This window comes from Gigantopelta aegis, chromosome 12 (assembly GCF_016097555.1).
Source record: "Gigantopelta aegis isolate Gae_Host chromosome 12, Gae_host_genome, whole genome shotgun sequence".
NCBI lineage: Eukaryota > Metazoa > Mollusca > Gastropoda > Neomphalida > Peltospiridae > Gigantopelta > Gigantopelta aegis.
In genome coordinates this window covers 29,893,619-29,906,500 of record NC_054710.1, presented here as the reverse complement: position 1 = coordinate 29,906,500, position 12,882 = coordinate 29,893,619, and the positions used below count along the sequence as shown (strand labels likewise).

The 12,882-nt window shown below is 39.5% G+C and overlaps 1 protein-coding gene across 1 annotated transcript in view; it reads left to right on the top strand.

Moving 5' to 3' along the window:
• Positions 1–12,882, top strand: part of LOC121385959 — a 58,397-nt gene that overhangs the window by 32,366 nt on the left and 13,149 nt on the right. Inside the window, exon 5 of the mRNA XM_041516752.1 lies at positions 983–1,363. Coding sequence (XP_041372686.1) covers positions 983–1,363 — 381 coding nt within the window. The remainder of the gene's footprint in view (positions 1–982; positions 1,364–12,882) is intronic.

Genomic DNA, 12,882 nt, shown 5'->3' with positions numbered 1-12,882 from the left:
TATTTGTTATTCAACCAAAACGGCTCAAACATCTTCTCTAGATTCTATCACATTGCAAAGTTAAATGCGCTGGTCGCCAAACGTACCTACATGGCCATGCCAATAATAGCACGTCGAGTCGGGTACACCTATATTTGCCCTCTGGGTAAAACCAAAGACGCTGACGGAAGGTATCTATGAAACCAAACAAAAAAACAAAAAAATCTCCGTAATGACAGTGATGCTGATGATAAATGAATAGTTTGTAGCATTAATTTTTTTTTTTTTTTTTTTTTTTTTTTTTGCTTGCTTGTTGTTTTTGTTTGTTGGGTTTTTTTTTTTTTTTTTTTTTTTTAAGCAAGGGGGGGGGGGGTTGGGGTTTGTTTGTTGTTTTTTTAGGTGAAAAATGATAGTACGGAGTAATATAGTCATATAATAAATGGTTAAAACAAACTGAATATCAGAGGTATAGGCATATAATTGTTCAAATACAACTAGAATAATACATATAAAATATATATGAATAAAACAATTAGCTATTACAAGCTGACTAAAGAGGCTATTTAGAAGGTGAAAAAAAGAGGTATATTCTAATAGTATTATAATTATTAAAAATAGGTTTAACATAGTTTTACATTTATAAAACGACACCAAAACCAACCCCTCGTCCACTACCGACCCTGGCCGAGCTCATTATGCACCCTTGCTCATGCCAGCGCGGGCGACCATCTATCCTCTCCTCACCACCACCCCCAAACCCGTTTCTGTCCTCGAAACTCGACACCTGTGCCCATGATTGGCGTGTGCTACAAAAGCTTGTTCTGAATGTGCATATTAACACCTATGACCTGGTCTGGTGCTTATAACATGTTTAGACTCGGACTCCCAATAGAGTCTGAGACGTGAACCATACAAATTCTATGCATGTGACGGCATTAGATATTGAGTCTGGACTCTATAAACGTTTTATAAGCACGGACCCTGATATCAGATTTATTTACAGATGACGTTGTGCGCCTGGATGCAACATTTGCAGGAAGTACCATGACATTAAAATGTCGTCTTGGAAACGCCGAGCTACCTGTATATGCTATTTATTTGATACAACTGGATAAAGTATATAACACGTTGTCTAAGACAGTGGCTGCAATAGGGACAGGGGGAAAGGCCGTCCTGGAAGACGAACAGTTAGCACAGAGAATTGCGGCAACCGGCGAGATACAACAAGGTAGCCCACTAGAAGCCTTCTTACAAGTTGTGTTCACAGAAATAGCCAGCGGCGACTCGGGTGAATACAAATGCATAATACAACTCACAGATAACGTTGACAAGTACAAAGGAGTGAATTGGGAGACCAGCAAGAACGTTACAGTGACGGATATAGGTCAGTGATCCATAAGAATTTTTTTTTTTTTTTTTTTTTTTTTTTTTTGTAGAATGAATTGTTAACAATGTCCATAATTTATTATCCTATCCTTAATTACTGTTAAATTTTCTCCACATTTTGTCCAAACAGAAATCCAGGCTTTCGAGTGACCAATAACAAACAAAGTAGTGATAAAAGTAGCAGGATTTTCTTCAAAACGTAGGGAAAAATAGGAATTTTAATGGCAAAAAGTAGGCATAGTAGGGATCTTTACTCACCAATTCTGATGTACACGTAGTGCATCTTTGCTTAGAAACCAGTGCTTCAAGAGGGATTCAGCAACAGAATGAGGAGATGAACCTAAAGTGGGTGCCTCTGACTCGTCAACATGCACCAGTCATTCTCATCATGGAACCCCTCTTGCAGTACTGGAGACCTACTGCAACAAACATATCCTACAAAAATACTAGAAAATGCTTGTTATTAAAATCAAGATTTAGTTTAGTTCAATCTATGCATTTAATTAAAACTTTTCTATTATTTCTCGAAATATTTTCACGAAAAAGTAGGGCACGTAGGGCTTTTTGTTTTCAAGAAAAAGAAGGAATAAGTAGAAGCCTAACAAAGAAGTAGGGATAAGTAGGACCCGCTTGAAACCCTGGAAATCTGTAAAAAGAGAGAGAGAGAGAGAGAGAGAGAGAGAGAGAGAGAGAGAGAGAGGGAGGAGAGCTTGAAAAGAGAGAGAAGTAGGGCCCGCTTGAAACCCTGGAAATCTTGAATAAGACAGAGAGAGAGAGAGAGAGAGAGAGGGAGAGCAAAGTAGGGCCCGCTTCAAACCCTGGAAATCTGGAATAAGACAGACAGAGAGAGAGAGAGAGAGAGAGAGAGAGAGAGAGAGAGAGAGAGAGAGAGAGAGAGAGAGAGAGAAGTACGGCCCGCTTCAAACCCTGGAAATCTGGAATAAGAGATAGGGAGAGAGAGAAAAGTAGGGCCCGCTTCAAACCCTGAAAATCTTGAATAAGAGAGACAGAGAGAGGGAGGGGGAGGGAGGGAGAGAGAGAAGAAAAGCACACATTACAATGACACAGATTCCGCATATTGGATGATAACCATGTCACCTATTTCGACTTCACTAAGATCGACTAGGGCAAAGGGCATGTAATTTAGTGCCGCCTGCTATTTTGCCTGTTTATGGAATACTCTCCGAGACAGGTGAAGGGTCATTGTGTGTCAATTAACATTTGAAATGTAAACCCTACCTTCTCCAATTTCAATGACATTTGGTATATATGGTTACGTTGGCCAAAAAAAAAAAAACAAAAACACGTGAAATTACAAGTTTCAACTCGATCGCATCGACGGTTTCGCAGATATGACCTTTTTTTCAATTTTGGCAAAAGAGAGCATGGCCACCAACATTTAACTCTGCAAACAGTGATCCAATTTTGACAAATAAGTTATTGGAAAGTGGGAAATACAAGGAATCCAAATCTGGCATTATTCTTGATATTTGGGTCGATGACCTTTTGAGCTATATGCATATACCTTGTGGGACATGTGACCTTGAGATGACCTTTGATGAAAGTTATAACCCGACGTGTTGGTACAACATATAAAAAAAATTGGAGATGGAAAATGTTTCATTAGTCAGCAATTTCAAATTTAAATATGTTTACCTGATGTTGTTCTATGCTCTCTGTATAGACTGCATGCATTTCACTATTAAATGTGTATGTGTCAACACTGTAAATGTCATGAATGCAGGCCTGATAATATGAGGCGAACGGTCGTTCAGGTTGCCTGGAGGTTACCTAACTTCATACTGACGCGACCTAAAAACTGGCGATTTTGACCAGTACATATTGAATTTTCTGTATTTTATTTCCTCCAAAAGCACCTTACAACAGAATTTCCGGTAACATCGAGATTCGCTTTTTGTTCGATCAGTCATGAGTTTGCCGACTTTGTAATCGAAGGATTCTCGTTGTTTTAATCACGTGATCTACATGGATGATGCGACTTTTGTTTTTCATTTTGACATTTATTAGTGGTAAGTATTTAACTTTGGGGCAATTTATATTAATTAAAAGTGCAACGACAATTTTAAATATTGATTTTTAAAAATGTTATCCAACATCATAATAGAATGTTCCACTCCGTTGCAAATGGAATAAGCTATGTATACCGTATGTAAGGCCTAAATTACGGAGTGGTCTTGGAAATCATAGAATAAATGCAATGCTGTACAATACCCACCAATATTCCAATAGCTAAAAATAGAAATTACGGTAGTTTGTTTTCTAATTGGTAAACAAACTTGTAATGCTGAAACTGATTCAGTTTGATTGTTATGCAACATTGGTATATAACATCATTAATTTGTGTCGTAAATTGCTCATTTTTTGTAATCAGGTAACCTAAAACAAAACAGGTTACCTGAAGTGTGATTTGGGCTAACCTATTTTGGGGTTGCCATAATTGTTCTTTAATCTCAGGCCTGTGAATGTTAATGATACAATATAGTCTAGTAACGAATTGATTAAGGAAACTAAAACCTATAAATCACTACTGGCACTAGCATTGGAAACGGGAGGGGGGAGGGCAAGAGGGGGCATACCCCCCACTTCGTAGCAGCAGCGATAGTGTATATATATTTATGCGTGTGTGCCCCCACCACCACCCCACCCCCCCACCACCACCCTCCTCCCACACACTCACATACACTTTTTAGCACCTTCCTACGCCCGTGACTGGTAGTTTCCTTTGCGTTTTAAGGTCTCGAAACGAGTGTCTGCACGGTAATCATAGGTGTAACCACATTCAGCAGGTGCTGGAATGATTCTGGATTCATTCGAATAAAATTGGAATAGCCGTCCACTTCTGTGAAACGAAGCTCCTCCAAAATATTATTATATGCCCCAAGAGCGTCTCGATTTCTAATCCACTCCTGGACACATATAATGCGATTTCTGCATTTTCTTCTCCGTTGTTTTTTTTAAATTTTATTTGTCTTAAAAATTAAACTAATGGTAATGACAGCAACAGCAGGCACGGCTGCATGCTTGTCTGCCATTGTGCAAAGAAATAAGACATCTTTCCGAAACAAAGTCTCTCAAAATAAAATAAGTATATCGTCAAAAGTCTGAGAAACAAGAAAGAAAGAAGTGTTTTATTTAACGACGCACTCAACACATTTTAGTTATGGTTATATGGCGTCAGACATATGGTTATGGACCACACAGATTTTGAGAGGAAACACGCTGTCGCCACTACATGGGCTACTCTTTCCGATTAGCAGCAAGGGATCTTTTATTTGCGCTTCCCACAGGCAGGATAGCACAAACCATGGCCTTTGTTGAACCAGTTATGGATCACTGGTCGGTGCAAGTGGTTTACACCTACCCATTGAGCCTTGCGGAGAACTCACTCAGGGTTTGGAGTCGGTATCTGGAGGCCGGTCTGAGAAACAAAGATACTGATGAGTTACTGAAAAACCCAAGGCCACATATTACGAACATTTCCTGTAATTATCAGTGCAGACGAGTGCTCTACCACTGAGCGATATCTCACACTTCATGTTAAGTCATTGGACATAAGGCTGGTAGGTACAGGGTTCGCAGCCCAGCACCGGCTCCCACCCAGAGAGAATTCTAACGACTTAATGGGTAGGTATAAGACCACTACACCCTCTTCTCTCTCACTAACCACTAAGCGTCCAGTGAGTCACTCCCACATCAGACGCCGGGGACGTGGAGGCGTGGCTGGTCTGATGGCGAGTGTTAGACGACCCGACGATTTGTGGTTGGCGACTGATGATTTGGGATTGGTCACTGATGATTTGGGATTGGTCACTGATGATTAGGGTTTTGCGACTGACGATTTAGGGTTGGTGACTGACGATTTGGGGTTGGTGTTAATGACTGACTATTTGGGGTTGGGTTTAGTGACTGACGATTTGGGGTTTGGTGACTGACGATTTGGGGTTCGGTGACTAACGATATGGGCTTGAGGTTGCCAACTGATGATTTGGGATTGGCGACTGACGATTTGGGGTTGGCTACTGACGAGTCGGTGTTGGCGACTGACGATTTGGGTAAGGTTGTCATCAAGATACCTCATCACCTAATGTGAAGTTAGTCCGTTTGTGGGTTTTTTTTTTATATTTTAAAGATCTTAACCACAGGTATTTGTAAAAGACATCGATCACTACCAACACAAAGGTGTAACTTCTATTAGATTTGGCAAATTCCACCGTATCCATGAGGTCAGCCGACCACTAATCATCAATCCCAGTGACCATAATCTTGTTTCTGGCAAACTTTCTTCTGATTGGGCGTTGTAAACTATACGCTTCTTGTTTTTGAAGGCATTTTCTCATTTTGTATTTGCTGAACAACTATTAACCAGATATATAAGAAGAGAAAAGCAAAACCACTGTAATGCAATATTATGATGCATGTTAAATATGAATGATAAGCAAAGGCACTGCAATAGCCAACAATGCAAAAACTCAATCGCTTTTTTATATATACAGAGATGTATACTATTGGAATTGTTTCCCCACCTTAGTGGCTACAGACGTACCACTGCTAGTTACGATGTGGTTACCGTTGTCATGCATGTCGTCATATTGTGGTCACTGGTATCCCCATACATGCTATTATTACCTTTCAGATAAATTTCATGCGTTTTGATTGGTCAATAGCTAATCCATACCACAGGTACACCGTGTAATTTTCCGGGTCAATACAGAATTTGGGCACCAATACAAAATTTGCCAGGGTGTACGAAACTGTCACGTGACTTCCGCTTTGTAAGTTCGGCAGAATTGTTATCGTTTTGTTTTTTCACTCTCGCGCCTCAGCTCTTAAACTAGGAAATACGTATTGAATTCTGTTTGAAAGAGATTGCGATTTATGGTAAGTGATTTTCGCATACTCATGCTACTGCATTGTAAATTTAATGGCGGGAACTATCACTGTGTAGGCGACCGAACTATAACAAAACTATTTCTTTGAAAAACGCATGACATGCATTCTTTGGAATGTTATACGGGTAAGTATAGTTTGATAAATATCTATGTGCCCGAGTGTAATCAGTTGTTTGGTAGTTTTCCGTGTAATAATTTTTATTTCTAAATTGACAAGACCCGTGTCATTAAGGTGATAAGAGTTGCCCCCCTTTGTTTACAAATCGTCTGCGTTTGACAGCTCGCTACAATCGCTAAACGATTCGGAAATCATACAGAATCAGAAATATTGCAAAAAAGAATCAACAGCATTCCAAACAACACACAAGCAACAACAAAAAAAGGCCGCAAATACGTTAATACTATTTTTGTGTTTTATTTGAAATGTTATCTTATAAAAATATTTTAAACCTTAAAGGAAACATGTCACGTAAACCATATTTGGCACCAACCATGTACAATTAATTATAAATTGAATCACCTAAAAAAAAAAATATTATAAAAAATTAATTACTTAAAATATCTCCATAAAAGAACCCCAGATACGAGCTCTTAGCGGAAATTGCCGATCTTTAATGAGCAGGGCAATCACAGGTCCGTGACGTCAGAGACGCGTCGCTTGATCTGAAGCCTTACACTTAAAAGCATTAGTCCGTACCACTCATAAAGAATCTAAGACTTGCACAGCTTACCAAAACAATGAGTGTTCGTTCGCAAAACGTTTTGCCGTATCAATATGAGTTGTTAGTAAATGAAGAAAGACACACATTTACTTACAACAGTGATACTGAAGAAAAAACGGATAGCGAGTCGGAGGGTGGAGAAACTGATGGTGCCAGACCAGACCGGTCGACCAATTTACAGCCCGGAGCCCGAAAGTAACCCGGAGACAAAACCAAAACTCGGATGCTAATGCCGAGGTGTATACTGTTCATATTTAGCATAAAGATACACCTCGATATGATGTAAAAAATATAAATGTAGGACAAACATTTTTTGGTGTTTTTTTTTTTTAGAAAATATCGCATTTTTTATGTTCGGGCTGTACATAATGAAATCTGTATGCACAGTGGTTTACACTGATTTCCGAATCGTTTAGCGATTGTAGCGAGCTGTCAAACGCAGACGATTTGTAAACAAAGGGGGGCAACTCTTATCACTCTAATTTACGACAAGGCGCTTCACTTTCATTAACCTGGCTTGTAAAACAACATAAATGACTTGAGAGTATAATCAACTTTTAAACTAAATATATTTCTATTTGCATCAATAGAACGAAATGGGGTTATAGTATTTTTCTCTCATAAAAAAAGTAGCATATTATTAGGCCTATTGGTAGGGTGCGTTAGAGTAAAATCGACCACTCACGATACCCAAGTGATAATTTTCTTTTCTTTGGTACTGCGTAATTGGTCAGTTTTGTAATTTTAGATGGGAAAGTCTACTTAATCAAGGGTTTTACAGCATTATTTACAGTAATGAAGCAGGGCGCCTGAAAAAAGTCCATTAACATTGTACTATAGTCGCGATAGGTTACGCCACAATACCCTGTGATCTTAAAAAAACTGGCACGTATTTTGTACGTATGTCTAGACCGTGGTAATCACTTACCTGGTCGATACCCTGCAATATACACCTGCCAATCAGGAATCACATGTGCAGGCCACGGAAAGAAAGGACCAATTAACTAAAACAACACTCCGATTCTCAAGTCAGCCCGTGGATGAAACATAATAGTTATTTCGACACCGACAGTAGTGGTTTATTTTGTATTGAACTTCGTGTTGCTTTGGGGCTTCGGGCGATGAGGAACGTTTTTGTGACGTATTCCGCCCGAAGATTAAAAACATTATTTAAAATTATTATTGTTTGCTACACGTTTTTAAAAAACATATTTAAATACATCGTACTGAGATGTATCCTCATGCCAAATCCCATGTTTGTATATGCCATATTTAATTACTTGTTGACGTTTCCTTCTTCGGACGGTGAATACAGATTTTGTTATGTAGGCCTACAGCCCTAACATGAAAAATCTTCTTTTTTTTCCAAAAAAATAAAAAAATAAAAAATTCTACATTTTTGTTTTAACATATATAAATACATCATGCTGAGGTGTATCTTTGTGCCAAATATGTACAATGTACACCTCGGCATTCGCAACCGAGTACTGTTTTTGTCTCCGGGTAACGTTCGGACTCCGGGCTGTAAATAGGCTGACACCAAAGTACTATGCGGTGTTGGTGTCCAATCTTTTCTTTTGCGATAAAATACACGCGTCTTTCTTCGGATACAATCCTTTGGAAAACCATAAAAAGACAATCCCGATCGTTTAAACTGTTTATTTTTACACCCAAAGGCCGCGTAGTACGGCACTGTTGGACTGAAAAGATCGTAAGCCCCTTACTCCATATATAAACAGTTAACAACAATGGAAGAGTACAGCGGCTCTGACGTCACTTCCCTTTTTTTCCGAACGCTCACGAAGAAATATGCATAAATCGTACTTTGATACTGATTAGCGTAATTTCTTCATTTTAAGTTAACTACACGTATTTTATTGTTATAAAGTTATTTCTATATTATTTTTATATCATTTTTCTTTTAAAATGAGCTATAATATGGTCTCGTGTCATGTTTCCTTTAAAAATCTTTGTGTGATTTGTTCAAAATGTTTGAAAAAGATCTAAAAGGTAATAAATTCGGCTTCGCCTCAGGAAATACAGAATTTGAAGGGGCGTACAATCCCGTACGCCCTGGCAAAAACTGCATAACTAATACTATATGACTGTATGTTATTCACTGATTGAAGATAATACTAGAAGGTGCAAATGGTTCTTGTTTGTTGCTATTGGATCGTATCAAATCACAACCTGCCTGTCGCATACTATTACCAGGTCACTGTGACCTACTTTTCACGGTATACTGCACATAACAGTAAATCCTTGTCCGGATCATATCTTGCATACAGTACCATCAAACCTCACACGTAGGAACAATTTGAGATGAAAGTGTGACATGTATTATTACTAGGTCACTGCGACCTACTTTCATGGTCTACTGCACGTAACAGTAAATTCTTGTCCTGACCATATCTTGCATACAGGACCATCAAACCTCACATAGTGGTGTGTCGCATACTATTACTAGGTCAGTGTGACCCACATTTCACGGTCTGCTGCACACAAATCCTTGTCCAGATCATATCTTGCATACAGATGCATAACAGGATCATCAAACCACATGTAGGAACATCTTGGGATGGTGGTTGGTCTAAAACAAATTGTTTATCCATACCATTACAAAAAATTCACATAATTAAAATTAAATCATACCCATAACATATTCATTAATATAGATATAGTGTTCCATCAAACTCCTGATAGGCGTATCATGTAGCTCACTAGTACTCTTGTTCACAGAGTTATGGCGCTCAACAGTTCTCTCAGAAGGAACGAAATGTTTTATTAAAAAATGACACACTCAGCATATTGTATTTACGGATATATGGCGTCAGACATATGGTTAAGGACCACACAGATATTGAGAGAGGAAACCCGCTGTCGCCACTTCATGGACTACTCTTTTCGATTGGCAGCAAGGGATCTTTTATATGCACCATCCACACACAGACAGGATAGTACATACCACGGCCTTTGTTACATCAGTTGTGGAGTACTGGCTGGCGCGAGAAATAGCCTAATGGGTCCACCGATGGGAATCGATCCTAGACCGACCACACATCAAGCGACCGCTTTACCACTGGGCTACGTCCCGCCCCCCCCCCCCCCCCCCCCCCACCCCCAGTTCTCTCAGAAAGCTTGTTTACATTATACTGATTGTTGACTTTAATTATATTGAGAATTAATCGTATTCATGTTTGCTAATTTTCATGCATCAGGGTGTTAACCTTAAGACTATTTGGATTAACTGTAACAAAACTAGGATGATTAGGTTACAGTTGTAAAAGTCATCACATTTTTGTCGTCTATGAATAAGAGTATATACGGGCGTATCATGTACCTCACCGGCAGGGGCGTAGCGTGATCTCGACTGGGGGGGGGGGGGGGGGGGGTTCGAATATGAGCCAAGTGGACCTTTTTCTATTTTGTTTTTGCACCACCCGAAACTCCATATTTATAAACCTGTATGTTTTAGTATTGAAAGCGGACCATTTGCTTCAGCGGGGGGTTCGTCCAAACCCCCCAGCCTACACCCCTGACCGGTACTCTTGGTGTTTGGGTTGTTGTTGTTGGTGGTGGTGGTTTGGGGGGGGGGGGGGGTGTGTTTTGGGGTTTTTTTTTGTGGGGGAGGGTTGTGGGATTTGTTTCTTGTTGCGACAGTATTTTATAGCAATAATGTGTCTGTAATTATGAAGAAAATATGTAAGTTAAATATGCTTACTTTTACTAATTTATGTTCAGACATTTCATTCTCAACTCTTTGACCACAGTTTGTGCTAAACACAATGCGCCTTTTAATTCTAAGTGTTTGTGAACAGTAAAATTAACATTTGACAATTTCATTGAAAAAAACATTAATCAAAATAGCAGAACATATAAATTATTGAAACCAGTGCATACGATACAGAGCTCGTTGATCAAAATGTGACTGCAGTATCATTAATGGTGTAAAGTAAACTGAACACTTTTCATTTTAATCAGAGGACCTGTCGGCCATTTGGCCTGTATTATTGCCATCGTGGAGATCGTCATTGTTGGTGAATTATCACTGTACAAACAGTGAACCAGCAAAATGACAGTATATCTACCGACGGCACTCATGGTAGCAGACCGGCCTCGGTGGCGTCGTGGTTAGGCCATCGGTCAACAGGCTGGTAGGTACTGGGTTCTGACGCCATATGACCGTAAATAAAATGTGTTGAGTGCGTCGTTAAATAAAACATTTCCTTCTTCATGGTAGCAGTCACGCTTTGTCAAAACGTCCCTCTAATGTGTGCAGACATTGGTGATTTACGTATGTATAAGAGTTATAGCAGTGAACAGAATGCTACGTTAATTGATAGTGATGTATATTTCTAGATGAACCAAGTGCAGTTGTTATAGCGGGAATTGTGGCCGCTGTTGTTCTGGCTCTTGCTATTCCTACTGTGTGGATACTTTATAAGAGGTAATTAAATCATACATACAGTCAAACCTATCCTAGCGGCCACCTGTGATCAGCGGTCAACTGCCATAAGCGGCCACTTTTTTGCTTCCCAAAACGATTTATAATGTAAATACACCTATAAATTATAATAAGCGTTCACCTGTCTAAAGCGGCCAGTGGTCACCTAAATCGGATCCCAAATTGGTCAAATGCAGCGATAACAACAGCGATAAGGTGCAGCAAATAACCGATCTTCATCACTGTGTATCAGTTAAGAAAGTATGACTCTGGAATGCATCTAATTGCCTCTAGTCAGGCTATGCTTGAATTTTGCTATGGCAATACACCGCATGAAGTAGGAATTATATAATTAAATGGGAAAAGAAAACAAACATGTTAAGAAGGGTTAATTTAATACATTTCATTTCAATTATTTCTGAAGGAGACGACGTCAAAAGTTCAACTGTGAAGCACAAATCCGTTGATTAGCAGTACAGACCGTAAAACAAGAAACGACAAATGTTTTAAAGACTATAAATGTGGCAACTCATAAAAAGCGGACACCTGGTCTTAAGCGGCCACTTTATCTACTTCCTTGTGTGACCGCTTAAGACAGGTGTGTCTGTAATTATATGTGTAGTCAAACTTTGATAACTCGAATATGAAAGGGGCGACGAAATAGTTCGATTTTCAAAAATTCGTATATTACACCTCAAAACTGAAACGGTGTTGCAGGTGGATGATTTCGTTCAGTTTTGTAATAAACGTTTGGTGCACTGCCCCCATCCTCAACTTTGAAAATTTTGCTATGCCTGTTGAAAGGCGAATTCATATATAAATGGCAGTTCACCCCAACCCTAGCTGGCGGCATCTTCTGGCTCCTCTTCTCTATGTTTGAAATATAAATAAATAACTAAAGAAAACAGCTCAGTTACACCACGGATTTACCTTCAATGTGTCTGTCCTCTGCATCTTCACTCTCAATCGGTCTACAGGCTGGTAGGTACTGGGTTCGGATCCCAGTCGAGGCATGGGATTTTTAATCCAGATACCGACTCCAAACCCTGAGTGAGTGCTCCGCAAGGCTCAGTGGGTAGGTGTAAACCACTTGTACCGACCAGTGATCCATAACTGCTTCAACAAAGGCCATGGTTTGTGCTATCCTGCCTGTGGGAAGCGCAAATAAAAGATCCCTTGCTGCTAATCGGAAGAGTAGCCCATGTAGTGGCGACAGCGGGTTTCCTCTCAAAATCTGTGTGGTCCTTAACCATATGTATGACGCATATAATCGTAAATAAAATGTGTTGAGTGCGTCGTTAAATAAAACATGTCTTTCTTTCTTTCTTCACTCTCATGCCATCTTTGTGGGAAAAGAAAGCTTCCCATCTCGTTCGCTTTTTAACACATTCTACCTTCACATTAGCATATTCATTCCGTGCTGCAATGATATAAGCAAATG